Here is a 27,726-nt window from a genome sequence, read left to right as displayed (position 1 = left end):
ATGCGACGGTGGCGGCTCTCAGACGGGTGCGGCGCGGTGAGGAAGGATCACAACGCCCAGAAAAGCAGATGAGGCACAGAACTGAGCCCGCAGGGGCCGCCGAGGCCGGGGTGCGAGCATCCCGTTACTCAGCACTCCCAAAAGAGCAGTAGTTCCCGAATTCCTCTAAGATTTACTTTCTTCATCCATAGAAGGCGAAGCTCCATGGGCCTCTGAAAGGGCGTGGCCACACTTTTCATAAATAGCAAAAGCTGACCCTGGAGAGAGATGGGGTTTCTTGGAGGACAAAAGGATCAGATATCTGATACTGGGGGACACACACGCGCACGCACACACACGCACACACTATTGCCTAGCTCCTGTCAGGAACGGGAGAGACCAGACAAAGGGAACGCGTGGAACGGACTTGGGAATGCTTTCTCTGTTTCACCCTCTCCTTCCTACATCTGGTTCCTATACCCCAGTTCTCAGGGACGGGCCCCCATCTTCTCCCGGCTCCAGGGATTTTTAGGCAGAGAGCACCGCCTGGTGGCGTAAAGATGCGATCCAGAAGTCCCAGAGGCAGCTCTTCCCTCCCTCCCAGGAAGTCCAAGTTTGCTGAGCGTGGGTGGTGGGTCAGCCTGTGTTCTAATATTTCCCTTCCATGGGCTGACGTAACTCTCCAAACGGCCTCCATGGATCCCGCAGTCCAGGCGGCAGGGCGCTCACGGGGGCACAGTGGGACCTGGGGTAAGTGGAATAAAGGCTAAGCAGGTGGGGGGGGAGGGGTCTCTGGGACAGGGATGCCGAATATCCGAGATCCCTAGGGTCCTTGGGGGTGTCCCCTGAGTGGTGGGGTGGGCACGGGGTGGAAAGTTTCTCTTCTGGGCCCTTAGACACCCCAAGAGGTCATGGGTCCCAGGCAAGGAGCAGGCACCCATAGCCTGGTGGGGCCAACGTCAATGTTTACCAGACTGGAAACAGAAAATAAATTTATGAAGCACTTGGAGTAAAATGAGGCCCCCATAGGGGCTGCCAGGTGACATCCTGTCTTTCTCTGTGGTCCCACAGAGTCACCGGCATCTCTGTGTGGCCTGGGGCTGTCCCTCTGGTTATGGCTGTGGGCCCCTGGACAGGTGGGCCATGCAACACTGCAGTGCTGGATACAGAGTCCACTCGCCAGCCATCCCCAGAGCACGCTGAAGCAGGCTCTACCCGTCACCCCGGGGAGTTCTGTTCTCGGTCTTTTTTTTTATTATTATTAAGTTTATTTTATTTATTTGAAAGAGTTACAGAGAGGGGTAGAGCCAGAGAGAGAGAGAGAGAGAGAGAGAGAGAGAGAGAGAGCGGTCTTCCATTCCACTGGTTCACTCCCCAAATGACCGCAACGGCCAGAACTGAGCTGAGCTGAAGCCAGGAGCCAGGAGCTTCTTCCAGGTCTCCCACATGGGTGCAGGGGCCCAAGGACTTGGGCCATCTTCTATTGCTTTCCCAGGCCACAGCAGAGAGCTGGATAGGAAGTGGAGCAGCTGGGATTCGAACCGGCGCCCATGTGGGATACCGGTGCCTCAGGCAGAAGCTTAGCCCACTACACCACAGCACCGGCCCCCCAAAATAGGATTTTTTTAAAAAAAACCCTAACATTTATGTAGTAAAGCAGGTCATAGTATCACCACGATCATTCCTGGTTTTCTGTCTGGGGAAGCCACTCAGTAACACGTCCACGATTGCACATCTGGAACCTAACTCAGTCCTACTCAGGCTCCATGGTTCCTGGGAAAGGAGATGCTGGGGGCTGGGGCGCTCAGAGGGGAACCAGCGGAGACGTCTGTAGTCATTCATGCAAGGCCAGCTTAGCCCTCTAGGAGCCAGGAGGCGAGCAACTCTGGACCCAGATCCCTCTCCCTGCTGAAAACCCCTCTTCCTCCGCTACCATCACGCACACGCCCAGCTCTGGGGAGAGGTGAGCAGAAGAGAACTGAACACCAGCTGGGGCTGGGCCGCCGGGGAGGCGCTGAAGGCCAGGCCTGTGTTTGGCTGCCCCCGGAGGCCCTGCCGCTCTCGGCTCCCACGAGGTGTTTGCTGCCCGAGTGGCCGGCCTCAAGCTGGTCTGATCACATCCCCAGAGCTGAGTCTAGGTCTGAGCACCCCACTGGAGGAGACACAGACACACACGCACGCACACACACGCATGGACACACGCACATGCGTGCTCCTGTTAGGGGCACAGGCTCTGGAGATCTGGGTCTGGGTCTTGGTGAGGCATTTAACCAGCCTGAGTCTCCGCTTCTTTAGGAAATGGGACGTAACATCTACCTCATGAGAGCACAAAATGTTCACCCTGTGAGTGTGTGTGCATGCGTGTGTGCGTCTGCGTGCGTGTGTGTGTGTGGATCATGACCACCCGTGCTGCTGCCAACATTCTCGCTTGTGTCTCCGGTGCACAGGTGCCTGCCGTACTCTTGGGCACGCTAGGAGAGGAGCTCTGGTTATAAGGAACAATGCACATCTTTGACTTCGTTGGGTGATGCCACCCTGGTTTAAACAGTGGTCACACGGTCGGTGCTGTGGCACAGCGGGTTAAGCTGCCACCTGCAACACTGGCATACCATATGGGCACTGGCTTGAGTTCCAGCTGTTCCACTTCTGATCCAGATCTCAGCTAACGCACCTGGCAAAGCAGCAGAAGATGGCCCACGTGCCTAGGTCCCTGCCGCCCACATGGAAGATTTGGATGGCATTCTGGGTTCCTGGCTTTGGCCTGGCCCAGCCCCAAACATTGTAGCTGTTTAGGGAGTGAACAAGCAGGTGGAAAATCTTTCTCTCTGTAACTTTGAATTTCAAACAAATAAATAAATCTTTAAAAATAAACAAGCAGGGGCCAGCACCGTGGCAGAGCAGGTAAAGCCAGTGCCTGCAGTGCTGGCATGTGGGCACCAGCTTGCAGCCTGGCTGCTCCACTTCCAATCTAATTCCCTGCTAATGCACCTGGCAAAGCAGTGGAGGATGGTCCAAGTGCGTGGGCCCCTGCACCCACGAGGGAGACCCAGAGAAGCTTCTGGATCCTGGCTTCAGATCAGCCCAACTCCAGCAGTTGCAGATTTTTGGGGAGTGAACCAGCAGATGGAAGATCTATTTCCACCCTTCCTTTTCTGTCTCTCTGTAACTCTGTCTTTCAAATAAATAAATCTTTAAAAAACAGAGGAGCGTTCAGAGCAGCACTGCAGAGGCTTTGTGGGGCGCCCGCTCCCACATCAGAGTGCCGGGGGTCAAGCTTCGGCTCTGCTCCCAACTTCGGCTTCCTGCACCATCGGAGGCAGCAGACAATGGCTCAGGCACTTGGGCCCTTGCCACACATGTGTGAGACCTGGATTCAGTTCCCAGCTCGTGGCTTCAGCATGGCCCAGTCCCAGCCATTGTAGGTATTTAAGGAATTAACCAAATGGAAGAATTTTGTCTCTGTCACTTTGCCTTTCAAATAAACTAAATAGGTAGATAAATAGATAGGTAAGTTTAAAAACAAGGGATCATGGGATCAGTGCTGTGGCGTAGCAGGTAAACTCACTGCCTGTGGTGCCAGTGTCCCATATGGGCACTGGTTTGAGTCCCGGCTACTCCATTTCTGATCCAGCTCCCAGCTAATGCACCTGGGAAAGCAGCAGAAGATGGCCCAAGTGCTTGGGCCCCTGCAACCACATGGGAGACCTGGAAGAAGCTCCTGGCTCCTGGCTTCGAATTGGCCCAGCTCCAGCCATTGTGGCTATTTGGGGAATGAACCAGCGGATGGAAGACCTCTCTCTCTCTCCCCCTGTCTCTGTTACTCTGCCTTTCAAATTAGAAGGAAAGAAGAAAGGAGAAAAAGAAAGGAAGGTAGGAAGAAGGGAGGGTAGGGAAGGAGGGAGGATGGAAGGAAAAAAGGAGATAAGAGACAGCATTTCGGGGTCAGGAGGAGGAAGACGCTGGGAGCCGAGCCTGCGGCCCAGGCTGTGGGCGGGGTGGGGGTGGTGGAGGCGCATCGCTGAGCGAGAACGTCATAAACTCGCAGGGCAGGGTCATCTTAAGTGTCTGAAGGGCTCTCCGGTAAAAGGGCCCAGCGCCTTCTCCTGAGGGTCCAGGAGCAGACCCAGGCCCAGTGAGTGGAGGCTGCAGGGGCCAGGGTGTCAGCCCGCCAGGGAGCCAGCGCCTGCTCCAGCTTCTGTAGTGCAGAGGGCTGCCACCAGGGGGAGCGGGTGCCCTGCCCCTGGAGGGCGTCAAACACAGGACCATGGCCACTCTCTGGGGACTCGGTTTGGGATTTCTTCCCGAGGACCTCGGCGGTCTCTTCAACCCCCAGGACTCTAACAATCTGGACATAAGCGGTCCACCTGGAGCCTAAGGTCCGCCTCTTGTCCTTTCTGGAGAGCTCTGGCTCCTGCCTGAGCTATTCCTAGAGAATTCTTTGGCCTAGAAGTTCATTCTGAGGACACCCCTGCCTTGAGGGCTCTTGGAGGGTAATGAGGAGGAAGAGGCAGGGGCTCTCCACCATCAGCTGCTCCTCTGGCCGAGTAGGAGAGGGACCCAGGATCCAGTCTGGGGCCAGCAGGCCTGCCAGCCTGCAGGAGTGCTTCAGTCTGCCTGAGGTCCTGCCCAGCTCTGGGCCCACCACCAGACCCCTTCGCTGGGTGCGATGTCTTAAGAAGCCACCAGGTGGAGCCAGGACCCCAAGGCGCTCCGAACTACCCCATTTCTAGGACTTGAGTCTAGCAGGGCTCTGCCAGCAGTCGGGCGGGGGGTGGGGGGTGGGGGGGGCAGACTGGGAGTGTGTGTGAGGGGAAGACTCAGGACACTGGGTGAACGGCAGGGGACAGACTGGATCTAGAAGGGACATGGGTCCCTCCAGGGAGCTGGGTGGGGGCGAGGAAGTGTAGTCACCTCCAGAGCTGGTGGCATTCAAAATACCAGGGGCCCTGGGTAACCTAAGCTCCTGGCCTTCCCTGCCGGGGTGGGGGCCGTCCGTGGGGACCAGAGGGGCAGAGCGCTGAGGGGGCCAGGATGGGGCAAGACAGCTCTCCTCTCCCGCCCTGCCTCTCTGCCGGGGGGAGCTGGGGGCAGCCAGGGAGGGAAGGCGGAGGGGAGCCAGGCAGGAACAATGCTGGCGGCCAGCCAGGAGCCATGGGCTGAGTGGGGGGCTAAGGAGAGAGGAGGAAGGAGAGAGATTGAGGGGAGGAGCAGGGGAAAGAGAGAGACAAGGAGGATTTTTCCCCCATCTAAGAGCCCACACGCCTCCCCCTCCCTGTCCCAGAGCCCCTGGAAGAAAGGAGCCTGTCCTTGGGACTTCATTCTCATGTGTGCCTGAAGCTACAGCAGGAGGTACTTAAGTTAGCCTTCAGGAAGGACTTCCCCGGAGGAACCGGGGGCAAACCTTGGGAAGGAGTGAGTGAGGGTTGTGGCCAGGTGGATGCTCTCCTTCCCTGCGGGCACTGGGACTCAGCTGGTACGGGCCATGTTCTTGCCCTGGGACTGGGTCCTGGGCACTGTGACCTTAGATCTCTGCCTCTGTGTTTCCATAGTTCCTTGGCTGATTTGAGTCGAGGGTGGTGATGACAGAAGGACAATGGCAGGAAAGTGCTCACTGAAAGATTTAGCCTGCATTTCTAGCCGTGAAAAAAGGGCTGGAGCTGGGACCCTGGCAGCCCTTGGACGGCCAGAGGCTGGTGGCCAGGAGCGGGGGCTCCCCAGCACCCAGCCCGGCAGAGCTGGCTGTGAAAACAGCAGGGACTCCGGTGCCCGGATACAGCCCAGCGAGGGGTTAGGCCTGGCTCCTCTTGGGTCCGCTCAGTGAGGGGAGTTTAGGGGCTGGGTCGGGCCTCTGAGGAGCCCAGGATCGCCCTGCCCTTGCTCTCCCGCTGAAACCTTAGCCTGCAATCCGCACGCCTGCCCCGGCCCCCTCATCCGCAGCCCTTGGCTCTCTGGTTCTAGAGTTCCCAGCTTCTAAAATTCCACCTTGGGGCGGCCGGAAGGGAGGGCTCCTTGCGGGGACTGTGCAGCTGGCGGGCTGCTCCGGCTTGAGTCACCAGCTTGGGTCCCAGCCTGGCCTGACACACCTGTTCACCTCAAGGGGCGGGGGTGGCGGCCGAGGCCCAGTCCAGGCGCCTCGCGACACCCCCAGCTCTCAGCGGCTTCCAGGACTGCCCTCCTCTTCACCGTGGGGTCCTCCCTGCTCACCCCCGCCTGTGGCTGGATCCCTGCGGATCCAGCTGGGAGAGGCTGGGACGGGAAGGATGGGTGTGCGTGCCGTGTCTGGGGCGGCAGCAGGGGCAGGGGTCAGGCAGGCTTCTGTGAGGAGGGGGAGCACGGAGGGGATGACCCTTAAAGGCCCTTCCAGGGAGCTACCCCTGCACGAGATGAGAGAGACCGAAATGTCACCGGAGTAAAGGATGACTCAGGAGGGGACCGGGGGCTGGGGTTAAGTGGGGTCAACCCTATCTCACCCGGCCCCCCTTCGGTGCCGGTCACTGGGCAAGGGGTTGACCCTGCTGTGGGGGGAGAGAGCAAGAGATGAGAGCAGCCGTGGGGGGGGGGCTGGGGAAGGGGCAGAGGCGTGGGGGGGCTGGGGAAGGGGCAGAGGCGGCTCAGGCGCACGCTCCTGGGAAAGGGGGGGCTGGGGTGGGGAGCAGGCCCCAGCTGCTGGGGCACACAAGGAAGAAGCCGGGGGAGGGGCCCTGGCCTCGCTGGGGCGAGGAAGACTTCCCAGGGCGCAGCACTGCAGAGGGTCCCCCGCACTTCTGGGGCTAGGGGCGTGGGGGGCACTGCAGCCAGAACAGGAGGGGAAGGGGCTCCCTGAGGTCCCGCCGCCTGAAGAGCAACGCAGGGCGCGCGGGGCCAGCTGGGCCTGAAGGAAGGTGGTCGTGGGCCCTGGGCCAGGCGGGGAGGAAGGGGCCGCCTGCAGGGGGGAGGCCTCGGCAGCCGGCGGGGCGGGGGCTGTCTGTCTGCCAGGTTTCTGCGGCTGCCTGGGAAGAGCCCAGCCCCGAGATCCTTATCCAGGGCAGGAACAGAACTGGTTTCTCGACTGGCAGCGCCAAGCGGGACAGGGCAGGAGGAAGCCAAGGGGTCAGGAGAGTGGTGCCTGGCCCCAGGGAGAGGCGGGGAGACCTGGCCCTGGGCCCCCTGTATGGGGGGCGAGAACAGCCACCTCGTGCCCGGCTCGGCTGGGCCTCCCTGGGCCTTGCGTGGGGGGCACCCACCCTGTTGGTCCCCGACGGACTGACCCTCCACAGGGAGGACCCCCGGGTCCCCACCGCCCTCTACCCTGCCCCGTGGTGCTCAGGTAGGACTGGCCCAGCCGGGAGAAAGCCCTGGTTGGACTCAGCTCCCCTCCCCCCTTGGACCCACCCTGGGGACTCCCGAGGTCACTAGAGGCAGGGCAGGGGAGCCAACAAGGGGCAGGGGACCCCCGGGCCCCTCCTCAGAGCCGGCTCCCTCTCATTCCCCAGCATGAAGGAGCTCCCCCCCACCCCGGCCCATCCATCTTGTGCCTGTGGCTCCTCAGGCAGCTCTTTGTCTGGGCTGGGGTCACAGGGCCGCCCCTCCTCCGACCCCCGCTCCGGGGGCCCTTTCTTCGCTGTTCCCCCTCCTCCTCTGGCTGTGCCTCCCCCTTTCTCCTGGCCCTTCTGGGCTCTGACCTCCTCCTGGGCTTTGTCCCCGCTGGTCCCAGCTGTGCCCTCAGTCTCTCGATGTCGCCTTTCTCTCAGCTCCATGCTTCTCTCTTGGTAGGGGTGGGCAGCGGGGGATCGGAAGGAGGTGGGATGAAGGAGGGGGTTGTCTCTACCTCAGTTTCCCCAAGCAGCCTCCTCCAGGATGCCCCCTCTATCATGCCCCCAAGTGTGGGGACCGTGGAGCTATTTGCGCATGCCCCTCGCTTCCACCTTCTCTGGCCGCCCTTGGTCCAGCCTCTCAGGCCCAGGGCCCTCTGCTACCCAAGGTGTTTCAGCCTCTCCCGTGGCCGTGGCTGGGCTCCCAGGGGCCTGGGCTTCAGACAAGAGGAGGCTGTGCCCAGGGTGACATTCCAGAATTTGGGCACGGTGGTGGGTGGGGGGGCCCCGTGCTTTAGTTCCCAGGTGCACTGCTGAGAAAGGAAGCCCTGGGTAACGGGAAGAGGAGGCTGGGAGGGGAACCTGGAGGGACTTTCTCACGGCTGGCCCAGACTGGAGGAGCAGGGTGAGCGGCCCCTCCCTGATCCCGGCTCCCAGTCCATGACTGTAACTTCCTGCGCCCCGGGGGGTGGTGGGAAGGAAAGTTCTAGAGCACCAGGAACCTGGAGGGGAGGGGAGGGGCACCAGACTTGGCTCCAGTCCCGGAGGGGCTTCAGTCTCTGGGGAAAGACGCAGCCCCAGCCTTCAGGGACCCCCTGCTCTGACCAGGGAACTTCTGCCCTTAGGGGTCTCCTGGGAAAAAGGAGACCCTTTTTAACAACTTCCTTCCAGAAAGAGACGAGCGAGGCTGAGAAGCCGAGGCAGATGACAGCTCCAGCCACCGGGAGTGGGAGCCAGAGACCCGGCGGGGATCAGATGGGCTGGGAGCCAGTGACGGGTGGGGTGGAAGGAGGTAATGCAGAAAAGAGGAGGGGGTGCCAGGGCTCGGGCTGAGGTGAGCTCCCTTGGGTTCAGACAAGCAGCTGCATCCAGAAGGACCCTCATGGCGGCCACCCAGCTTGAAGCATTTTCCTATCTCTGCAAACACCACCAGCAGCCATCGGTGCCCACACCAGGAGCCTAGAGCATTCTCAACGCCCCCTTGTCTCGTCCCCTCACCCCCAGCTGTGCGCCCTCCACCATGTTTCTCCCCACCCTCTGCTTCGTCTCAGCACCGCGCCACCCTAGGCTGGTCAGTCTCCACTCCCCCTTTCCCCAGTCCGTCTCTGCCGGCAGCCACAGGGAACCAAAAACACACAGGAAGGCTGCCCCCTTTAAGAAGATCCTCTGCTGGCTTTTTGTTGATCTTAAAGTAAGAACTGACTAGGGCGGGCGTTCACCCCGCAGCTAAGATGCCTGTGTCCCACATTCGGGGGCCTGGGTTTCAGTCCTGGCTCTGCTCGCAATTCCAGCTTCCTGCGGATGCACACCCTGGGTGGCTGCAGGGGACGGACGCCTCGAGTACTTGGGTCCCTGCCACCCATATGAGAGACCCAGATTGAGTTCCTGGCTTCGGGCTCCTGGCTTCAGCTCAGCCAAGGCCTGGCTGTTGTGGGCATTTGGGGAGTGAACCAGCGGATGGGAGCACTGTCTGTCTCTCCCTCTCAAACACAAAGTAAGAAACAGAAATGTTCAGCACCGCCTTCAGACCCTCGGGGTCCTGCACAATCTGCACAGGACAGCCAAGCGCCTCCGGGCCCTGGGGTTCCTCCTGGAGCACCCTCCCCCCCTCTGCCCTCCGGGACTGAGGTCGGCTCTGACAGTGATTCCCTGTCCCTGCCCCTTGCCTTCACAGCGCTCACCACAATGCGGTTAGGTGTTACTGCGGCACTCCTGTCTTCGTTGTCCACCTTTCCCCTCTAAAGGCCGGTTCCGCGCCCCCCTACCCCGGCCCAGGCCTCATCAAAGCAGACAGCTGGTTCATTTTATTCATTTCTGTGTCCCCAAGAGCTCCCAGGGGTGAGTGTGGGGGGAGGCTCAGGAGACAATAGTTGGATGAACCAGTGAGAGAGCCCCTCACCTCCTCCACCCCACACTCAAACAGCAGAGTCCCCTGTGCAAAGGCCTGGCTGGTGTCTCCCCACCCCCTGGCCCCTGCCCTTGGCTGCAGCATGCGGCCCCTCTTGGGGCAGGAGCAGGAGGCCCTGGCCCCGGCCCGGTGGTCTTGCAGGGAGAGGAGGAGACCCCCTGCCCGCTGTCAGTGTGAGTCGGGGGAGAGCCCGTTTGGGCTGGGCAGGGAGCCAGTGGGGAGGCCTGGAGCGAAGAAGGGGCCTCTACTCTCGCTTGTGACTTTATTCTGGACATAAAGAGGGACTGTGGCAAAGAGGAGGCTCGGCTTTGTTGTCTGTTAGTATTGCTGCTTCATACATAAAAAACCCAAGACTCACAGCGCCCCTCGTTCTTGGGAGACTGCTCCTGCCCAGCCTGTGGGATCCCGGAGGATTGTCAGTGTCCTGCTGCTACTTGGCTGTGGAGGGAGCAGGAGATCCAGGCCTGACCCATCGTTGGGCCTCTTGTCCTCTTTTTTTTTTTTTTTTTTTTTTTTTTTTTTCATTTATTTTATTTGAAAGGCAGAGTCACAAAGAGGCAGAGGTGGAGAGAGAGAGAGAAATCCTCCATCAGCTGGTTCACTCTGCAGATGGCCACAATGGCCGGAGCTGCGCCGATCCAAAGCCAGGAGCCAGGAGCTTCTCCAGGTCTCCCACATGGGTGCATTGGCACCCATATTGGATGCCGGCACCGCAGGTGGCAGCCTCACCTGCTACGCCACAGTGCTGGCCCACCTCTTAACAGCAGCTGGTCCAGGAGCAGCCATGTGACCCAGTGAGAACCCAAAAGTATCTTGGGGTGTTGGAGGTTTGGAGCCTGGAAGAGCATATCTGGATCGCGTTGCAAGTTGGGATTATGTGAGTGTCATGAGCTGGAGAAAACGACTATGGGACAGGACTGAGTGTGGCCAGTGCAGGTACGGGGGTTGGGGGCTCTGTGCCCTGAAGCCAGACACAGCTAAAAGCCCCGAGGACTCAGCCTTTAAGTTACACTCTGTGTTCTTAAGACACCAAACTAAGGCTCAGGGAAACTCACTAACTCCCACAGCAAACCTGTTAGGAGCGGCTGCTTTCTCAGACCAGGTGAGCGGAGGTCTGGGCACGGGCGGTGGCGGCGAGGAGGCAAAGGTTTTTGAGGTCACGGTGGAGTTTGGGAAGTTTGGTTATGGAGCTGGGTGTGGGGGTGCTGGGAGGAGGGCGGGGCCCCCCGGGGCCAGAGGCAGGAAGGGCGCCTGGGAAGTTTCAAGGAAGGGAGGTTGGGTGGTGGCAGAGAGAGGCTTGTCTCACCCATGGACCGGAAGAGACCTCTGCCCGAGAGCTTGGCAAGAGCAGGCTGGCTTGTGCGTGGAAGCAGGTGGGAGGCCATGGGCAGGCCTGGGGGCACCCACAGACTGAGGCTGGAGAGAGGAGGAAGAGTCACCATCGACGAGGAGGTGGGAGTTGGTGGCCTTGGAAGCCAGAGCAGGGGACCGTGGTGGCCGGAGGAGAGGCGGTGAGGGGGAGGCTGGGGGGTCCAGCGGCATAGAAGGGGGGTGATGGTCGGAAGGGCGTGGGGCAGGCCCGCTCCACGCTGTTGGCCCCGCTCATTGCTGAAGCATCAACTTCCTCACCCCGCCTCAGAGGCGAAGTGGAACTTGGGAGATCCAGTAAGCCAGGAACAAGGTGTTTTTTTTTTTTTTTTAACATTTTAATAAAATTACAAATAAATATTCTAAACAGAAAAGGGTTCAGGGACAATGAGTGGAAGCCAGAGAGCCAGCCTTCCCCACTCAGGCCCTCAGGTCTCAGAAAGAGAGACACAGCTGGGGCTGGGGCTGCTAACTTGGGGTGGGGCGGGGCGGGGGTGGGGAGTGATTTCGGAAGGGGCCATCTGGGCTCTCACAATCCAGCCCTCTTTGTTGACACGTGCGAGGAGGCAAGGGGTCCAAGAAAGCCAGACCCCGTGAGAGGCATCCAGCGACCCCTGGACGTGAGTCAGGTAAGGGGGGAACTACCTAGCTGGGCATGGCGGGGAGGCCGGCAGCCGTGGGGCAGTGAAGCAGCGTGGGGGGCGTGGGTGGTGGTGGGCTCAGGCAGCTCTCAGCCCACAGCCGCTCACTCCCGGACGTAGACCCTGGTGCACACGACGTCATCGGCCGTCATGGTCTGGAAGGACAGAGGTCATGGTCAGCCTGGGGGGCCTCTGGATGAGGAGGGTCGAGGGGAGGTACTTTGCTGGGCCTCCAGGTGGAAACCTGCTTCCTGGCTCAGAACTGAAGGGCAGGCAGCTGCTCCCAGAGAGCCCGAGCCTCACTACAGGGAGGCTGGAAATAAAGCCCCCTCCCCAAGCCGGGAAGATGTCCCTGGAACGCAGCTGGGGCCCCGCTGCGTGTGTCTTTTTGCTCCACACTAAAAGGGCACCCGCTGCTAATCTATGCCGACTGCTTAGTCCTGTGCAGGCAGCTCCAGCAGGAGGCTGGGGACACCAGCCATGGTTGTCCTTGGACTTCCGACACCCTGGACAGTCCCCCAGGGACTCACCAGGATCAGCTCCCCATCGTTGGTCAGTTCCCTGGTCCAGGTGGTTCTGGGGCCATCTCCCTTCAGAAGCCTCTGTTCGCACACCATTTTGTTCTCACGTTCCCACTTCACCAGGCTCTGCAGGAACAGGCGGCTGAGTGAGCCCGGCGCACACAGCACAGACCCTGCCTCTGCCCCCCAGCCCATGGGAATGCAGGGAAGAATCTAGAAAGGCCTGGCAGGTGGCATATTGAGAGGCCAGGCAACAGAGGCCATGAGCACGAGGGACCCCCTTCCTGGCACCCACCTTACAGGGTCTCCCGTCCACAGTCTGGTCCTCAAACTCTTCTGCGATCTTGAAGTTGATCTCCGTGGTGCGCACGGTGGTGGAGGTTTTGATGTAGAAATTGTCTCCGTCCTGTTTGATCTCCACTGTTGGCTTGGACGCTGCGGCCACGGCGATCTTCCTCAGCATCATGTTCACCCCTGCGGGGACAGGGGATGGCTCCAGGCAGCAGTCTCACCTCTTCCTGCCCCTGACACAGTCGGAGCAGACTGATCTGTGGCTTGGTGGCGGGGGAGGCGGCTGCCTGGGCTGTCCTGGAGGGTACCTTGGAGGGGGGACAGGGCTCTACAGTCCCGAAACATGATAGGGTTTAGGCAGGAGGGGCAGAGAGGCAGTGCCCAGCCCCCAGGGGCCCTGCTCGAGCGGCAGCCCCAGCCTGGACTGGGTTCCCCAAAACTCAATTCTGCACTCCCAGAATTCTCAAGGGTGGCTTCTCCCCATCCTCCCACCTGCTTCCTGCCATGGGCTGGGCTCACCTCGGCTCTGTTCACCTTACTCTTGGCCTTTTATCCTCCTGCCTGGAGTTCTGCTGGGAGGGGCTCACCACTGAGGTCCCACTTCCCTGTCCCTTATCTGCCCACGCCATGGGGGTGCTAGGTAGGTCTTTGCTTGCCCAATCTCTCCCCCTCCCACAGATGGGGACCAGGGGTCCTCAGCGGGGAAGAGATGAGGCCATGCTTCCCCTCCACGGAGTGGCCCACAGCCTGCGGAAGCCAGAGGCTCTGCAGTGAGGGCCATTAGGCTGTGGCCCCCTCCTGGCTCTGCCCCCTTTCAGGCTGGGCAACTGGGCAAATGGCCGGAGCTCTCTGCCCCTTAGATTCCTCAATTGTCAAATGGAAGCGACAGCTTCTTCCTCAGCATCAAGGGGCTGCTGTGTGGTGCCAGGCCTCCCGTTAGGGCTTCAGGAAGCAGTAGCTGCGGCCGTTGCTCTTATTGCCTTTACAGAGAAAAGGAAGCTAAAGGAAAAGCCAGAGCTGGAGTTCAGACAAAGCTCCCGCCATCAGACTCCCGGGTCCCTCTCCCTCAAGCAGAGGGAACGGGACCAGGAAAAGAAGCCAGGAACAGTGTCTCCCTCCTGCCACCCTGAGGCGCCCCTTACTCCAGGGTCCCCCACACCACCTCGGTAGCCAGGCCTCCTTCAGCCTCTGTGAATTCCCTGTGTGCCCCTGTATCCTCTCTCAGATGGGACCCCTCCCCTCTGCTCCCCAGCCGGTAAGAGGGTGGCGGAGACAGGAGAGTGCTGTCTCAGGACAGGATGACAGGCAGGCGGCTGTGGATGGGCCAGGGTCTGAGATGCACACTCTGCCTGTCCTGGCTGCAGGACACTCCTGCAGGGTTGTGATGGGGAGGGCCATAGGGCCAAGCTGACCCCCACTTCCCAGTCCTCCCCCAGGCCTGGGGCACAGAGCCTCTTGCCAAACAGACGCCCCAGCCCTCAGGAAACCCAGGAGCCCCACTTCACGACTGCTGATCTCCTGAGAAAGAACTGAGGTCCCCAGGCCCAGTTTTCTTGGTACAGGAGCCCACCCTGCCCCATCTCCTTGAACAAAGAAGATAGTGCAGGGTTTGGTGTGGTTGCTCACTGGGCTAAGCTGCTGCTTACAACACCAGCATCATATATATGTTAAAGATTTATTTATTTGAGAGGCAGAGTTACAGGCAGAGAGAAGAAGAGACTGAGAGATCTTTCATCAACTGGTTCACTCCCCAACTGGCCACAATGGCTGGAGCTACGCCGATCCAAATTCAGGAGCCAGGAGCTTCTTCGGGGTCTCCCACATGGGTGCAGAGGCCCAAGCACTTGGGCCATCTTCCACCAGCACCCATATTGAACTGCCTGTTTGAGTCCTAGCTGCTTCATTTCCAATCCAGTTCCCTGCTAACATGCCAGAGAAACCAGCAGAAGATGGCCCAAGTGCTTGGGTCCCTGTCACCCAGGTGGGAGGTCAGGATGGAGCTCCTGGCTCCTGGCTTCAGCCTGGCCCAGACCTGGCTGTTGTGGCTATTTGAGGAATGAACCAGCAGATAGATCTCTTTTTCCCCTCTCTGTCATTCTACCTTTCAAATAAATAAATAAATAAATAAACCTTAGAAGGAAAGAGAGAGAGAGAGAGAGAGAGAGAGAGAGAGAGAGAGAGAGAGAACCGAAGCGACTGCACTCCATTGCTAGCTGGGAAGTTCACCCAGCTTGGCAGACATGTGTTGTTCTCAGACAGAATCTGCTGTGTGACCATCATACCTGATGGACTGACATCCCCCAAACACCAGGGCCTCCCTCACCAGGAGATGGATCCGTAAATAGTGTGGGGGTGGGGCGTGTGAGGACGGACTGGGGGTCCTGCAGAGGCCAGGCTGGGTTCGCCGGAGACCGCCTTCTTGTGGAGCTGCTCCGCCAACCTTGGCTGGCTCAGCACTGTGTCTAACGGGTCTGTTTTCAATCTGCCCCCTAGCAGGGCTGGAGGAGGGCACGTGGCTCTGTGAGAGAGCCTGCAGAGAGGACAAACAGACTGAAGACCGATTACAGGGTTGGGCTTTGGATCTTGAAGGCAGCTGGGCCTGGGGGTGTGCCCAGCCACAACTCATCCCCTGGTGAGAGGGGCCAGAATCCACAGCAGGTGGGGGAAGGAATGGCTATTCAGTTTTCGGAAGGGAAGGTGTATAGCCTTTGGTCTTTCATTTCTGCAAGGAAGACTTGAAATGACTGCAAGAAATATTGTAGTTACATTGCAGGAAGAGCTAACAAGGAGCGACGACAATCCTTGCTCTCCCCATGGCATTCCAGACTCTTCTTATGTCCAGATCCATTCCTCCGGTCTCCTGTCCCATGTGGGATGCCCTCCCCCCGCTCCTGAGCCAGCCACAGTCTCTCCCAGTTGCAGAGGTCCTTACTAACCTCCATCTACAGGGTCTTCCCAGCCATCACAGCCTGGCCTGGCCCCTTCCCCAGGCCCTTTAGCCCAGTGGGACCCCAGAGAGCTCACAGGAGGTGGGCCAGGCAAGTTGGAGGGCAGCCTGACTTCATCCAGCTTCCCCCACCTTCAACACCAGCACACCCAGCTGGGCTGCCGCCAGTCTCTGGGCAGGGAAGGAGGCAGGAGAAACCTGGGTTTTCGGAAATGTGGGATTGGGGTTTCACACGAAGCCATCTGTTGAAATCCAAGAAAGTGATAATTATCCCAAGTGATTTTAGGACTCTGGAGCTGCTCACGGTCGGAAAATATTTGTCTCACAGACGGGGGTGGGGGGGTGGAGTGGAATAGGGAGAGCCAAATGGAAAGTGCAGGAGGGGGGAGGGGCGTCGGGGGGCCCAGGATGCAGGTCACCTGGCAGGCAGGGCACAGGACCCTGGGCAGGGATTGGGTTACAGCCGGAGCACAGGGAAGGAGTTTGGAATGTTTCCAAGGGGTCCCTGGCTGCAGGCACGCTTCCCTTCCCCGCTCTCCCAGCCAGCAGCTTCTGAATTGCAGGGAGCCAGGTGCCCTGGTCAGCCGGCCAAGGCTGAGGCTAGCCCCTGCCCCCTCCCGACCTCAGGCTTCTGGTTTCTTTCTACTTGACTCACAAGCTCTGAGTCACAGCTGGGGCTGGCACCGGTGGGCGCCCGGCAGTGTGCCCCGGGACCCAGGAGACCGGCCCCCTTCTTGGAGATGCATGCTCCCAGCTCCCCACACCCCAGGCCCCCTTTCCTTCTTGTGCCTGCCTGTGAGGACGCTAACTTGCCCCATCTTCCCTCCTGGGAGCTGGAACACCTCCTTACCCAGCGCTTTGAGCAATTCCTCGAAGTTTTCTGAGCGGATGATCTTCCAGTTGCCAGAGAAGTTGGACATGGTGGCGAGGAGGGTGGCGGTCCCCTAGACCCCTCGGCTGGAGCACTGGACTCTGAGTCTTTTCGTTCAAGGAGCCCTCGCCGCCGCTTTCGACGGATCGGGAAACTCGGGAACCGGGACACGTCTGAGGGCACCGCCAAAGCTGGCTTGGGTTCCCGCGCGGGCGGTTTTTATACCCTGTGCAGCCCGCCCCTGCCCAGGAATGAGGTGGCCCCGCCTCCCGCCCCGCCCCCCCATCTGGGGGGCCCTGCGCCCCGGCCACCAACCCTCACCCTCCCCTTTCCCAAGTCTCTGGATTAAGCCCCCATGGGTGGGTCCAGGGTTTTGCAGGGCAACAACTTAGGCTTCTCCCGCGCCAGTGAATGAATGGGAGGGGGACAGACTGAGGCGAGCGCTTGAATTCGGGCGCCAATGTCCCGGTCTCGCTCCTCTGAGGGCCACGAGATCACGCCTCGCCCGTTCCCCACCCGCACTCAACTCCTTGGCACCAGACACAGGAGACCCCAGATCTGGAGCAGGAGCTGGGGAACGGAACAGGCGACCGAACTTGGGCTCCACAGAAACCTGACTGGATCCTGAGGGACTGGCTCCAGACTCCGAAGTTGGGGAGTCCGGGGGTTCCCGGGGTCGGGCACGAAGTGAGGCAACGGCGCCCCCTGCTGGAACGACTCTAAGAGGCTGGGAGGGGGCGGCGCGGTCCCCCTACCCCCGGACCTCGCTCTGGGCTTGGGGGATGCCAGGGGACGCGGGAGGTAGGCGCCAGGCGACTCATTCCCCTTACTGAGCTGGGCGGACATCGAAGGGTTAAGCAGGAGCCTGGGGCGCGCGGCTGGGGAGGGCAGAGGTCACAGCCACTCACTTGACACGAGCTCTTTATTAAGGCGTTTTCTCTGTCGCTTCTCTCCCCAGACCCTGAGGGGGTCTCGGCAGGCGTCAGGGAGGGGCTGTGGAGACGGAGACGCCGAGCCCAAGCACGCCGCGCGGCCCCCTAGCTCGGAGGGTGGGTGCCCGGGCAGGGGGCGGAGCGGGTCTCAGGTGTCACCCTCCTGAGCTGTAGAAGCGGGGAAGGAGCGGCCGCCCCTCGGAGCGGCTTTGAAGCGGGTGATCAAAGGAGGGGGGGTGGGTAGGGCACGGCTGCGCGCCGAGATCGGGTGGGAGTGGGCACAACCCGGCTGGAGGCAGAAACTGGAACCGCGGGCGGGCGGGGAGCCCCGCAGAAAGGCTGGGAGTCGAGAAGCCGGAAACCGCCGGGAACGCAGCCGGCCGGGATGCGGTGTCCGGAGCGGGAGGAACCGTCCCGGCCTGCCCCGCGCGGGGGGACCTTGAGGCCGGGTGGTCCTCGGCGAGTCGGTGCACGTGGCCCCGCTGTCCGCACTCCACCCCGACCCCGCATCCTCCCCGGACTTGCCCTTCCGGCTCCTCCTGAGGCGGGACGAAAAGCCCCACATCTGGTCCCGGCGCTGGGTCCTCTCCTTGGCCCCTCCCTGCCAGCGTGGCCAAGGGTGGAGCCGCGGGCTCTCGGACGTTCAGAGCTCTTACCCTTAGAGCCCAGGGGCCGTCCAGTCCCTGGAGGGAGGGAGCCTAAGGAGAGGGGGTGGGCTGGAGGGTTCACGTGGGTTGCGTCGAGAACCCCAGGCTGGGGGATGTTCTGGGGACCAGGCCACTGGGCAGTGCAGAGGGAAGTCTCTAAAGAATGGGTGTGTAGGAAATATAAAGCAGCTGGGCTGAGTGGGCTGCAAGAGGATGGCCCCGACGCTGGAGAAAGGGCTCCTCGCCGGGCCGCCCGGGGAGCAGATTGGAGGAAGGGAACCGGATACTCGAGCCCCGCTTTAGGAGTCCAGGCTTTGTGTGGCGGGCTTGTTTGGGGATGCCTTTAGGCTGGGGGCTGCTGGGAAGCGCAGACAAAAGCAGAGGTGGAGGGAGGAAGGGGGCTCCGCAGGGAGGGCGCCGGCTGCAGCCAGAGCTCCGCCCCTGCTCAGCTGCGCTGTAGGTAAGGGACCGGGATTAGGTTCTGACAGCCAAATCGGGCTCCTGGCCAAAGGGATGCCGAGAGGCTGGAGGAGGGGACAGGCAGAAAGCAGATCCCTGCCGCCTCTCTTCCCCCCTCCCTGCCCCTGCCCCTGTCTCTCCCCCCAGGTCCACTCCAGCTGGGCTCCGGCTCATTAGAGTCTCCTGTTCATTAGACACCTCTCCTACTGCCAAAGAAAAGGGCTAGTGCGCGGGCCCTCTCCCACAGCAGCCTGGGGACTGCGTGGGTCCCAGGCTGAGGGTCACCTCCCTGTCTGGTCCCTTGACACTGGAGTGGGGGCAGCACAGGCTGCACGGCTTGCTCAGGATAAAGAGGAGGCGGGGGCCAGGGAGGGAGTCTCCCCTGGGTGGGGGGAGGGAGGCCCGGGCTCGCCCCCCCCCCCCACTTCCCCACTCCCCCACCAGCTTTTCCAAAGAGACAGAAGTAAGACAAAGGGAAGTCGGCAGGAGGGGAATTCTTTCCAGATGTGAGGGCTTGCGGTTTGGCAGCTCTGGGCCCCGAGCTCCAGCCCCAGCACCCCAACCCCGGTTGAGGGAGGTGGGCAGAAGGTCTGGGGGTGGAGGTGGCCGCCTCTAGCAGTCCTGTTACCCCAGGGGAGTGGCAGGTGTGAGGGCATGGTGTGAGGGAAGACGCTGGGGAAGGGGGTTGGGGACAGGGAGGGGTGGAGGAGGAGAGGGCTCAGGGGACAGGGAGAGGGACAAAGAGAGATGGATGGAGGAGCCCGGGGCCAAGGGGCAGGGACCAGGACCCTGGAACCAGGCGACCATCAGCCACTGAGTCACAAACAACTGGCTTTAATTTCCCACTGGGATCAATAAGGGAAGGAATTTCCCCCTTTTAATTATGACCAAATCTGCTACAGATCTGCCTGGGGCCACCCCTTCCCCCTTTCCAGGAACCTCCTTGGGTTTCCCCAGGATTTGGGGGATTCAAGTGTGTGTGTAGGGGTACACAGAGTTGCTGAGAAAAGCAGGGGGAGCAAGGCAGGGTGGGAGTGGGGTGGGAGAATGCAGATGTACTTGAGAGAGGAACTAGGGACTAGGAGGATACTGGCTGGTTTTGCACCAGGAGAAAGAGAGGTGGCCGGGTCATCTTTGGGAGGTGAGGACTGTGTGTGAGTGTGAGGGGTACAGATGTGTGCACAGCTAAGGGGCGGGGGTGGGGAGGCTTGGAAAGAGAAAACCTTGGTCCCTATCACTCCCTTGAGGCTGAGGGGGGAGAGGAGGGTGGAGTGCCTGGAAGGGGGACAGGATGGGAAGAGTAGGGGAATCACGGAGGCCCCCACCCTCACCCCCAACCGGGACCTGGGAGATTCTCCGGCCAAGTTCAGCACTTGGAGAAGAGCTGCTCCCTGAGTTGTGTTATTGCATCTGCCAGTTGGAGGGTTTGTTGGCTCTGACTCATGTTGAAATTAAATGCAGGTGGGGCTGGACACCTGGGTCTCTGGCACTCAGTGCAGAAGCAGCAAAGCTAGCAGGAGCTCCATGGACAGACCGTGGGGAGGACTGGGAGCAGAAGGGGGGTTTGGGAGTCACAGGGGCAAGACAGTTAATTGTGTCTCCTGGCTTCCCTGTGTCCTCAGCGTCCATGCAGCATGGAACACAGCGTCCTGCCTCCCCGTCCCATCTGAGCCCTGGTGGGCCAGAGGGGAGTGATGTGTCCCTATCTGTCTCCCTGGGTTCAGGGATCCAGCCCTTTTCGAATCTGGTAAGGCCAGGCCCCGATTTGCCCCCAACTCAACCGCCATTGCGGCAGAATGGATGGAAGGCAAACCAAACAGAGCTTCCTGCAAACTCTAGTGCAAGCTGGGAGAGAAGGTCAGAGAGCTCCCGGGAGGCCAACGCCTTTCCCAGACACACCTGGGTGCACAGAAGCCCTGAGATTTAAAAAGCGCGAGTGCAGAGAATCCCAAGTGATTCTGGGGACCCAAAGGTGGGAGATGGCAGTGACCTCCAGAGCCAGCATCTGAGCCCCGCAAAGGGAAGCAGGTGTGGCCCAGGAGGAGGGGAGGGTGCAGAGGGCTGGAGCCAGCCCAGGCCAGAGCAGGAGGGATACAGTTAGTGCAGGGGAGCGTCAGCATCACCTCTGACTGGCAGGGATCAGTCTGGCCAGGAGAGCGTCTGCTCTGTGCAACACCCAGGCAGCGCCCTGTTGTTCTTGGCTCTGCCCCTTCGTTCCCAGTCCCAGCTGCCAGCGTTCTCCTCAGGGCTGGGCTGGGTTCATGGAGGGAGGAGGTGGCGATGCACTGGCTGAGGACGTGCCCAGACGAAGTCTCAGTCCCCAGCATGGAGAAGCCAGCCCCAGCGTGACCCGCAGGTAAACTCCTCCTGGCTTTTACAATCTAACTCCTAGGGCAAGACCCCTCTGCCACTCCCATCCCTGGCCTGCGCCAGCCCCTTCCCCTGGCAGCTCAGGGCAGGAGCGAGAAGACTGCAGCCAAATAGCCAGGGTTTGCACAGCACCAGGGAGGGGGCCCAGCTCTGGAAGAGCCACACAGCCTGCAGCGAAGCCCACGTTCCTGCCATGTGGCCCCGGGTGCTGGGTCTGGAGACAGCTCTCAGATACCTCCTCTCCCACTGTCTGAGGATGGCAAATGGAAGAAAAGCAGGGGCCCCAGGACCTCCCTGTCTACCTCCCGTTCAGCCCTGACATGATCTGGAGTTTCTGCAGAAAGAGGAGATGGGGGTGGGCACTGGGCCAGATAAGCGGCTTCTGGGATTGACGAGGAGAGAGGCAGAGAGGGGCCCAGGTCTGGGCTTTGAGATTCTGGCTGGGGACAGAGAGGCCCCTGAGCCCCCTGATTCTGGGGGCCTCGCAGGAGGGGCTGATGGGCAGCGCTGACAGCAGGCAGCTGCTCGGTGGCTTTTCTTGGTCAGGCTCCTTGAGGCTCCCATTTCCTCTCCTGACAAGCCCCCCGGTGCAGCTCTTGTCTCCAGGCAAGGGGACCCAGCAGTTCAGCCCCCAGCCTGGCTCCCAGGGGCCTATGGGAACTGTCTGCTGGCTCCAGGCCGGAGGCTGGAGTCCCAGGGGTCTGGTGGTAAGAGCCAGCTTCCCCAACCCCAGAGCTCCTCTTGCTGCAGGCCAGAGCCAGGACTGCTGCTTGGCAGGCCCTGTCCTCTGGGATGTGGGGCCAGACTCCCTGTGGCAGTGAGGTGTGGGGAGATTTCAGCAGAGTAAGGGAGGGCCCCAGGAGCCAAGGTTCCTGGTCCCTGCCCCCATCTTGCCATCTTGAGCAGGCTCGGAATTAAGGAGGGATGCCAGAGTTCAGAGTCTGGCCGCTCAGCCAGGCTAGGGCCTTGTCCTTCCAATGACCCCCTGTCCCCACCCCTCCGGCTGGTGAGAGCCGGGCAGTGGTGGGGGGAGGCCCCAGACTGATCTAGCCCTAATGGCTGTCTCTGGGCAGCATGAACAAAATGGGAAAAAGATGTGTGAGGTGGGAAGCTCTGATTTCCTTTCCCCTGCGGGCGCCAGCTCTGGAAAATGTCAGCTGTCAAAGAAAGAGACTGAGCAGTCTCCCCCTCCTTCCCCGCCGAGCCCCCCACCCCGCAGCCTGCCTGGATTTCAGCAGGCCAGGCGGAGGACACACAGCACCCTGAAGTCGCCGGCCTCCCCGTCTGCGGCTCCTCTACCAGCTTGCGGCAAGGCATCCAAGTGGGATCCGCAGGGACATGTCCCTGGGGGATGAAAGGCACCGGTGGCTCCTGGATTTCACGGCTTTCAAGCTCCCAGCCACAGTCTCACGCCTCCTAAATCCTAGAGCTCAGGGACATCAGGGCCAGGCTTCCAGATGACCTGGGGTTTGGATCAGTCTTCCCAGTGAGCACACAAGGACTGGCCTGGAGAAGGAGCTGTGCTGGCCCCCGACACTCACCTGTGTGCCCTTCTTGCTGCTTGTGGACACCTGTGGTCCCATAAACTCCCTGACCCCAGGTGGTGGAGGAGCAGGGAGGAGGCTGTCCCTGCCCCGGCGGCGTGGAGGCCTGTGTATGCCTAGCCTAGGACGCAGACACCGGACTGCTCTGCCGTTGGCCCAGTCCTAGGCCTTTGCTCCTACCCACCTCCACCCTCCCACCCTTCAGGAACCCTTCTCAGGAACGACCCACTCCTGCAGCCCAGCCCTGGCCTGGGGTTGAGAGCTGCCAAGCGGGATTGTCTGCCTCTTACTCCCTCTGGGTTCTGGGTGTGGGCCCCGGCTCCCTCCCCAGCTCCCAGGGCAGGGACCCGGTCAGCTGCCTTCTTCCTCCTTCAGTTAGGAGCTGGATCCTTCTCGTGGAGTCTTTCCAAAAGAGCGACTGAGCAGGATTCCCCGGGGTGGGAGGGAGTGAAGAGGCTGGTGTGTGGGGAAGCTGCCGGGGCCAGGGGTGCCGGACGACTCATTTGCCACGGGCCTGGTACAGCTCTGGGCTGACTCCGGGCCCACCACTGTCTAAGAGCTTAGAGCTTTCTGTGTGCTGTTCTCGGCCTGTCTGCCTCCCAAGCTTTGCTCTTAAACTCTTCAGAGTGGAATCTGGTTGAGCCTGGAAGAGGATTAAGGTGTGCTTGTCTTTCCATGCTAAACTCTTTAAAAAAATTCCTTTCCACACCCTGTCCTATCTCTCTCAAAAGCCTACATATTTATATAGCCTTCCAAAGAAAGCGTTAGAGAGTTGGTGGTGCCCCTTAGCAGGCAGGGAGCTGTGCAAAATAGGAAAAAACAAACTAGCAAACACTACAGCTTAGCAGCACAGAGCATGGGGGAGATGCAAGACCAGGTCCACAGAGGGCGGAGGGGTAGGGGTTGAGAGCCCTTGCTCATGTGATCCCCCCTCAGCCCGGGGGTGGGGGAAGCTGCAGATCACTTATCCTTTTACAGACTCACTGCCCACAAGAGGTCAGACCCCACCCCCCAGCACACTGGGGTCCCCCACTTCGCAGGGTGTGTGTACTTTCTCAGTACTTGCTGGTGGGCCAGGGTGTACAGGGGCTCCAGTGGGAGCTGAATGGCTGAATATGTCAGCTTTGGTTTAAACATTTAAAACATTTTTTTGCTTTTATTTTTATTATTATTGAAAGGCAGGGAGTTCTTCCATTCACATTACTTTACTCCTCAAATGCCCACAACAGCCAGGGCTGGACCAGGAGCCCAGAACTCAACCTGGATCTCCCATGTGAGCAGCAGAGACCCGACTGCTCGAGCCACCGCTGCTGCCTGGTGCACCTTAGCAGGAAGCTGGGAGTCCAGAGCAGGCTGGGGCTTGAGCTGAGGCCTTGCAGCGTGGGACACAGACATCGTAACCATCGGGCCAAATGCCTGCCCCAGACGGAGCAGCCGTGCAGCAGCAACCACACAATGATCATCTGTGTGTGTAAAGTTACATCTGTCCAAGTCGGGCCTCTCCTCACCACCTCTGCCGCCACCACGGCTTATCGTCTCTTCCCCCTGCACTGCTTCTCTGTTCCCACTGTCTCCCTCTCAGCAGCCGCAGGTGTCCTCAATCAGTTCACGTCACTCTTCTGCTCAGAACTCTACCGTGGCTCCCATTTTATTTTCATTTCAGAGGCAAATATAGAAAGATCTTCCATCTGCTAATTTGCTCATGAAATAGCCACAATAGCCAGAGCTAAGGGTGGCGGAGACCCAAGGACTTGAGCCGTCACCTGCTGCCTCCCAGAGTGTGCCTTGGCAGGAAGCTGCATGGGGAGCAGAGCTGGGACTCAAACCAGGCCCCCCAATATGGGATCTGGGGCTTCAAGTGCTAGGTCAGATGCTCCCCCCACCCCTCTATGCAGAGTAAATGTTTAAATGTTTAGGCCAAAGCTGACATATTCATTCTATGCAGAGTAAAAATGGCCTGGGGCCTGCCTTGTGGTGCAGCAGGTTAAGCCACGGCCCCACAACACCAGCATCCCATATGACTACTGGTTCAAGTCCCAGCTGCTCTCCTTCCAATCCAGCTCCCTGCTAACGCACCTGGGAAAGCAGCAGAGCATGGCAGGGCGAGCTCGGACTCCTCAGGCTTCTCCACAATGCAGGCAGTGCATCCATCCGCCTCAACTGCACCTAAGAAACCCCACCCAAAAGCTGTAAGGCTTGTGCCTGGCACCTGCCGTGGCCTCTTTTTCTTTTTTTTTTTTTAAACATTCATTTTTTATTTATTTGAAAGACAGAGTTACAGAGAGAGCTAGAGCAGAGAGAGGTCTTCCATCTACTGGTTCACTCCCTAGATGGCTGCAAAGGCCAGAGCTGAGCCAATCCCAGGCCAGGAACCAGAAATTTCTTCTGGGTCTCCCACGTAAGCGCAGGAGCCCAAGCATTTGGGCCATCTTCTGCTGCTATCCCAGGCCATAGCAGAGCGCTGGATTAAAGTGGGGCAGGCGGAACTCAAACCTGCACCCATATGGGCTGCTGGCACTACAGGCCAGGGCGTTAACAAACTGAGCCACAGACTGGCCCCGGCCTCTCCTCCTTTCCTGCACGCGCCCATCGCGGGTCCCAGTCTTCCTCTGCTTCTCCCCTGGCAGCCACGGGGCACCTCCAACACTTGTTCACCCACCAGCCTTCGAGGGCCCTGACTCCACAGACGCCAACGTCTGTGTCCCCATCCCTTCAGACACTGGCCTCCGGGACCACACCCTGGCCTCCCACGGCAGCCTGCACAACCTCAGCCATTTAAAGTCTCCACTTCTATATTTGGGCTGTCAAATGATGCTAGGGGAAAAAATATCACAAGCAGCTTGCAGTGCCATTGCGAGCTCACTTTCTGAGCTTAGTCGGTAACTCTGCCACGGCTCCTCGGCTTCCCCCCTTCCCATTCCTCAGTGGCTTCTCCAGACTTCCTCTTCCCCAGCTTCAGGCCCACCGCCTCAAACTTAGCAGCCCACTCTGCCTTCACTGTAAGGAGCAGGATCGCGGTCACCAGGCGTTAACCCCTTTCTTCCACCATCAGCCACCCAGACACGTACAAGGGCACTTTGGAAAGTCAATGGAAGGGGCCGGCATTGTGGCACAGTGGGCTAAGCCACCACTTGTGACACCAGCATCCCATAGCAGCACAGATACAAATTCCAACTCCTCTGCTTCTAGTCCTGCTCCCTGCCAATACACCTGGGGAAGCAGTGGAAGACGGCTTAAATATTTGGGCCCCTGCCACTCACGTGGGAAACCTGGATGGAATTCTTAGCTTTTGGCAGCCTGGCCTAGACCTGGCTGTTAGGGTCATTTAGGAAGTGAACCAGTGGATAGAAGATCCTTTCTCTATTGCTTATAAATCATAAAAGTCAATGGAGGGGCCGGCGCTGTGGCATAGCTCCAGCCATTGTGGCCAATTGGGGAGTGAACCAGCAGGTGGAAGATCTCTCTCTCTCTCTCTCTCTGTAACTCTTTCAAGTAAAATAAATACATCTTTAAAAAAAAAAGTCAATGGAAAGTACAATTAAAAGGCAACTATTTTCATGCAAAAGAGTTTTGAAATCCACGTGTAGTTTTTTTCCATAATACATAATTTTTCAAAAGATTATTTATTTGAAAGTCATAGTTACAGAGAGGGAGAGAGGAGAGAGTGGGAGAGAGATCTTCCATCTGCTGGTTCATTCCCCAGATGGCTGCAACAACCAGGGCTGGGCCAGGCTGAAGCCAGGAGCCAGGAGCTTCTTCCAGATCTCCCACGTGGGTGGCAGGGGCCCAAGCACTCGGGCTTTTCCCAGACCATTAGCAGGCAGCTGGATAGGAAGTGGAGTAGCTGGCACACGAACCAGGGTCCCTGTGGGACAGCGGCCTTACCTGCTAAACCACAATGCCAGCCCCCATGACATGCATTTCCATGAACTTTTTGATGACCTCTCATATCCATTTGCCCTTCTTCCCTTTCTGTCCCCGATGTCGGCCAAGGCCAAGCTCAGGACTGCAGGCCCCGCACACTGTCAGAGTCCGTTCTGCCACTCATGTCCTTCCTCCCCAGCTACTTTACTAAGATCCACTGGCTCCCTCCTTCAGCATCTTCACAGCTGTCACTCTGTAGGGACTCCCCTCCGCTGGGAGTCAAGGAGGAGCAGCCCACACCCTCTTCTCCTCACCTCCCTCCAGTCCACTGCAATGGAGCTTCTGCCACCCCACCAACCCGTCACAGGCACTGCTCAGATGAGGGGCACCACACTGCTACAAGCAGCCTGTCTGCTGTGCTGCTATCTTGCTGGCCTTCCCAACATTGTCATCTCCCTTCTGGAGTCTCCTCTTTGGTTGTCCCCTTACCTGTCTGGTAGTCCTGTCTTCCTCCAGCAGCTTGTAGGTACAGGTATTTCCCAAGATTCTGATCTTGACCTTTTGGTCTTTATACACCCTCCTAGGAGCCCACATCCCAACCCAACACCTCTATCCCACCGCTGCACCGTCTCTAAGCCTTCGTTTCTAGCCCCAGGTCTCTGCTCTGTGAAGCTTCTGATTGCTAAATCCAGCTGCTGACTAGGCCTCTCCAGGCAGCTCAAAGTCAACAGATCAAGATTCAACTCATCTGCCCCCAAATCTGCTCTCTTCCCCGCCAATGCAGCTTTCGGTCTATGTACCCTAATTCAGAGCTAGCAAGTCGATCTCTTCTCCTCCTGCCCCAGCCTCCAAGTCCTGTTGATCCTCCTCTGTGATGCTCCCATGCCTCCTCCCACTTCATTGACTCAAGCTTCAATCATTGCTCACCCAAATTACCCCAGCAAAGCTCATCTCCTGGCTTTCCTCCAATCTAGCGTCCATTTGGCTGCCAGCATCATCATCCAAAAACAGATCTGCTCACATCACTCCCCTGCTTTAAATCCTTGTGTCACTCCGGCCAGCACTTGCCACAGCACACTGAAAATTGCTTACTGTTGTCGTCTTCAGGTTGCTATAAACATGTGGGCAAAGGCAATGTGCTGTTTCCCCAGTGGCCAGCACAGTACCTGGCAAAGGGCAGGTGCTTAATAACTATTTCAGTGGAAGGATTCCAAGTCTCACCAGATGCCGCCTGGACTGTGCTAACCGCAGACTTCAGACAGGCAGACTTGGCAGGTCTGAGTGCCAGCACTGGCAACCGCCAGCTATTTGGCCTGGGAAATTCATTACATTTTGTCGGCCTCAGTTTCCTTACCACCAACCTCACAGAGAATGAGATGGCACAAGGTTTAGTGCGATGCCTGGCACAGAGGAACATTCAATAAATTACTGCCATCATGGCTACTGACAGCAATCACAGGCACTGTGGTGCAGCGGGTTAAGCCACAGCTTGCGTCAACTGCATCATACATGGGAAGGCCTGGTTCCAGTACTGGCTACCCCCCGTTTCTGACCCAGCTCCATGCTAACATGCCTGGGAGGCAGCAGACAATG

At 59.4% G+C, this 27,726-nt stretch overlaps 1 protein-coding gene and 2 long non-coding RNA genes across 6 annotated transcripts; 2 read left to right on the top strand and 1 right to left on the bottom strand.

The window, feature by feature from the left end:
- The first annotated feature begins 603 nt into the window (after positions 1-603).
- On the top strand, positions 604-3,181 carry LOC138850528 (uncharacterized). The gene is made up of 2 exons (XR_011390359.1): positions 604-729; positions 2,427-3,181. It is a non-coding gene; the product is annotated as an uncharacterized lncRNA (long non-coding RNA).
- Positions 3,182-4,778: 1,597 nt separating this feature from the next.
- On the top strand, positions 4,779-9,975 carry LOC138850527 (uncharacterized). Of its 2 annotated transcripts, none has more exons than XR_011390358.1 (2): positions 4,779-5,328; positions 9,062-9,975. It is a non-coding gene; the product is annotated as an uncharacterized lncRNA (long non-coding RNA). The 2 variants fall into 2 exon arrangements; XR_011390357.1 differs by lacking the exon at positions 4,779-5,328 and adding an exon at positions 6,740-8,961.
- Positions 9,976-11,362: 1,387 nt separating this feature from the next.
- CRABP2 (cellular retinoic acid binding protein 2) lies at positions 11,363-26,976 on the bottom strand. 3 transcript variants are annotated; one of them, XM_070077512.1, is made up of 6 exons: positions 26,623-26,976; positions 24,346-24,435; positions 16,297-16,490; positions 12,504-12,682; positions 12,218-12,334; positions 11,363-11,842 (listed from the first exon to the last, which is right to left on the bottom strand). In XM_070077512.1, the coding sequence occupies exons 3-6, from the start codon at positions 16,364-16,366 to the stop codon at positions 11,792-11,794; spliced, it is 417 nt and encodes a 138-aa protein (XP_069933613.1). In that variant the 5' UTR covers positions 16,367-16,490; positions 24,346-24,435; positions 26,623-26,976; the 3' UTR covers positions 11,363-11,791. The 3 variants fall into 3 exon arrangements, with proteins under 3 accessions (XP_069933613.1, XP_069933614.1, XP_002715420.1); XM_070077513.1 differs by lacking the exon at positions 24,346-24,435 and having other exon boundaries at positions 26,623-26,771; XM_002715374.5 differs by lacking the exons at positions 24,346-24,435; positions 26,623-26,976 and adding an exon at positions 17,226-17,605.
- Positions 26,977-27,726: the final 750 nt, after the last annotated feature.

This window comes from Oryctolagus cuniculus, chromosome 7, assembly GCF_964237555.1.
Source record: "Oryctolagus cuniculus chromosome 7, mOryCun1.1, whole genome shotgun sequence".
NCBI classification, from domain to species: Eukaryota; Metazoa; Chordata; class Mammalia; order Lagomorpha; family Leporidae; genus Oryctolagus; species Oryctolagus cuniculus.
Note: the sequence above shows the minus strand (reverse complement) of the source record. Positions and strands in the feature narration are given on the sequence as shown.

What these genes read in the sequence shown, in the direction of transcription:
- CRABP2 (XM_070077512.1), bottom strand. Translation starts at nt 16,366, where the DNA reads ATGTCCAACTTCTCTGGCAACTGGAAGATCATCCGCTCAGAAAACTTC. An exon ending in GGAATTGCTCAAAGCGCTGG is followed by an intron (nt 12,683 to 16,296) that starts GTAAGGAGGTGT and finishes CTGTCCCCGCAG; the next exon opens with GGGTGAACATGATGCTGAGG. An exon ending in TGGACGGGAGACCCTGTAAG is followed by an intron (nt 12,335 to 12,503) that starts GTGGGTGCCAGG and finishes CTGTTCCTGCAG; the next exon opens with AGCCTGGTGAAGTGGGAACG.